Below are 2824 nucleotides of genomic sequence, written 5' to 3' on the forward strand. Positions count from 1 at the left end.
AGAAATCAATGATATATATATATATATATATATATACAAGTCCCACAGGTTTATTAACTAAGGCTAGACAATAAGTCATATGATCCTATTTGATGCTTTTTCTACAGTGTCCAAGACCATTATATGGATGCAGCCAAAGACTGGGCCCCAAAGTTCAGGAAAAAGACCACAAAGAAGAAAATCAGGGTAGTTATTTAGTCCCCCTAGTTAATTTTTTGAACTGGAACAACAAAAGGTGGAAAACACAGAATGTAATGAATTAAAGGAGTTGGAAAAAGTTGGTGGAGAGAGTCATGGTATATGAGTAAGGTCATTGGACTTGGGATGTCAAGCACAGTGCAAAAAAGAGCATCCATGGGACCACGTATTTATAATGTCCTGTGGTATCACTCCCTCAATGACATTATGATATCTATATGCGATAATAAATAGATCAGTTATGCAACAAGGCAGTGTGTCAAATATGCATATGTTCTGTGGAATGCACCAACACAGAGATACATGATACCATATAAATTCTTTAAGTGCTCTTGTGTTGTGTCTGATTTGCTTGTTTTCAAAGCCACCCAGACAAACTCTTCCTGGGGATGTCCTTGGAGAGAAGACTGGTCCGCTGAGACCAGTTTGCTTAACCTTTCCTTTATCAAGAGATGATGATTAACTTTAAAGAGAAATAAAGCTAAAGGTTGTTTGATTTTGATTTTTTTCCCTTTCAGCTTCATCATTCTGAATGTTTTCATATAAACAACAACAACAAAATCACAACTAAACCCTCCATCCCATCCCCCTTACCTAATAGTTTTGATGCATCCAGTTTTATTTCTTGGAATCACACATCCTGTCAGGATTTATCTTCAACCTGAGTGTATCCATCAGGGATAGAGAATATTCTAAACCAACTAGAACCTTGTTGTTACCCTTGATGCATTCAGCCATCGGGACTTTATGGTAGATATTTTATCTAATATAGTAGAACTATATTAGCTTCTTTTCTGACTCCTCTTGACATACCCCACTGCCCCTCATTCACTCTAGTTTTATTGAGGTATAATTTATTGGGGTATATTTATTGGGGTATATTTTTGAGGTAAAAATAAATTACATATATTTCAGTATATGAAAAGATGATTTGCTATATGTATACATTGTGAAATGATTACCACAAATAAGCTAATTAACACATTGTTAACTCACATAATTACCTGTTTTGTGTGTGGTGAGAACTCTTAAAATCTAGCCCTTTAGCAGATTTCAAACATAAAATACAGTAATATTAATTCTATTCACCATGCTGTACATTAGACCCCCAGATCTTACTCACTTTATTTTCTTAAAATATATTTTTATTGATTTCAAAGAGGAGGGAAAAAGGAGAGGAGATAGAAACATCAATGATGAGAGAGAATCACTGATTAGCTGCCTCCTGCACACCCCACACTGGGGATCAAGCCTGCAACCGAGGCATGTGTCTGACTGGGAATTGAACCACCACCTCCTGGTTCATAGGTGGACACTCATCCATTGAGCTAAGCTACCAGGCTCTTCTTATAACTGAAAATTTGTACCCTTGACAAACACCTCCCCATTTCTCCCATCCCAAAGTCTCTGGCAACCACCATTCTACTTTCTGCTTCTGTTAGGTTTGACTTTCTTAGATTCCATTTATGTGTGAGATTATACGGTATGTGTTAGTCATACCCCCTTAAAGACCTCCTCCACTTTGAGGTCTGGAAGTCTTTATATTTTAGTTTAAGGCCGGTCACCAGAAAATTCTCTTGCTGTGGCCTGACTGAGTTCCTGGATTTGCCCACTCTACATAGTCTCTTTCAAATGACTCCATCTACCTTTCTTTAATTTCAGCCTAGAATACCAGTACTCTGATTACCCAGGAGGCCAACCTTGGAGGCTTGAGGACTAGTCATACCCTGCCCAAGTCCCAGCCCAGAGGGTAGAGTTGGTTTTTTCTAAGCCTCTAACTTTAATTATCAGGTTTTTTTCTGTGTGATGTGGTGTGTGTGTGTGTGTGTGTGTGTGTGTGTGTGTGTGTGTGTGTGCGTGTCCTGGTTTCAAGTGATAGCACAAATCCCAAATGACCTCAAGGTTAAAGACAACTCTCTTACCGTCTTGATGACTTCCGTTATGCGGTACAATACAAACTGGTTGCCACTTTTTCTTCCATTATTGTATTTCTTCAGAGCTGCATCCACAGCCTTAAATACATCCTCATCATTGCAGTCAATTTCTTGAGGTTGGTCCTGGTGGGCGAAACTTGTTAGCAGCCTGGAACAAAGGAAAATGATGGCAATTAACTTCATGATTTATCAGTCTCCCTCTGGGAGTTTCACCAAGAATTGGAAGCTAACTTGGAGGCTGATGTTAACTCTCTTCAGCCTCTTATCTCTTCTGTCTCTCCTCTCTCTGTCTTAGCACTTTAGGGTTCTGCTTGGCTTCCTGCTACCCTCCACTATTTGCCCTCTTATAAAGGACAAATGGCTCCGCTGGATTACCCAAGCAGATCTCAGGCTGGTCCATTACAACACTGGGTCGTTGACCTCCTTGCTTGTATTTGGGAGGCATGTGTGAACACATTTCCCGGAAATTGTACACCTTTGTATAGCAAATCAGAATACAATCCAATAAAGGAGGAGAGAAAAAAAATCAATCACCTGTTATTCCCTTTCCCAAATGACTTTCCCAAAGCTATTTATGAAAGTCACTACATGTGACAACAATGCAACCATGAGCAGACCCCTTTCAATAAAATTTCTTTGCACTCCTGCAGAGCGCATGCACAGGGACATAGTGAGTGCAGGGAGTGTCACCA

General features: G+C 39.6%; 1 protein-coding gene across 1 annotated transcript in view; it reads right to left on the bottom strand.

Annotated features, from left to right (window-relative positions):
* The window catches only part of LOC102244553 (kininogen-1), a 4722-nt gene extending 2235 nt beyond the window's left edge, over positions 1 to 2487 (bottom strand). Inside the window, exon 1 of the mRNA XM_005853254.2 lies at positions 2121 to 2487. Coding sequence (XP_005853316.1) covers positions 2121 to 2315 — 195 coding nt within the window. The 5' untranslated portion in view covers positions 2316 to 2487. The remainder of the gene's footprint in view (positions 1 to 2120) is intronic.
* Positions 2488 to 2824: the final 337 nt, after the last annotated feature.

This window comes from Myotis brandtii, unplaced genomic scaffold, assembly GCF_000412655.1.
Source record: "Myotis brandtii unplaced genomic scaffold, ASM41265v1 scaffold1019, whole genome shotgun sequence".
Taxonomy (NCBI): Eukaryota; Metazoa; Chordata; class Mammalia; order Chiroptera; family Vespertilionidae; genus Myotis; species Myotis brandtii.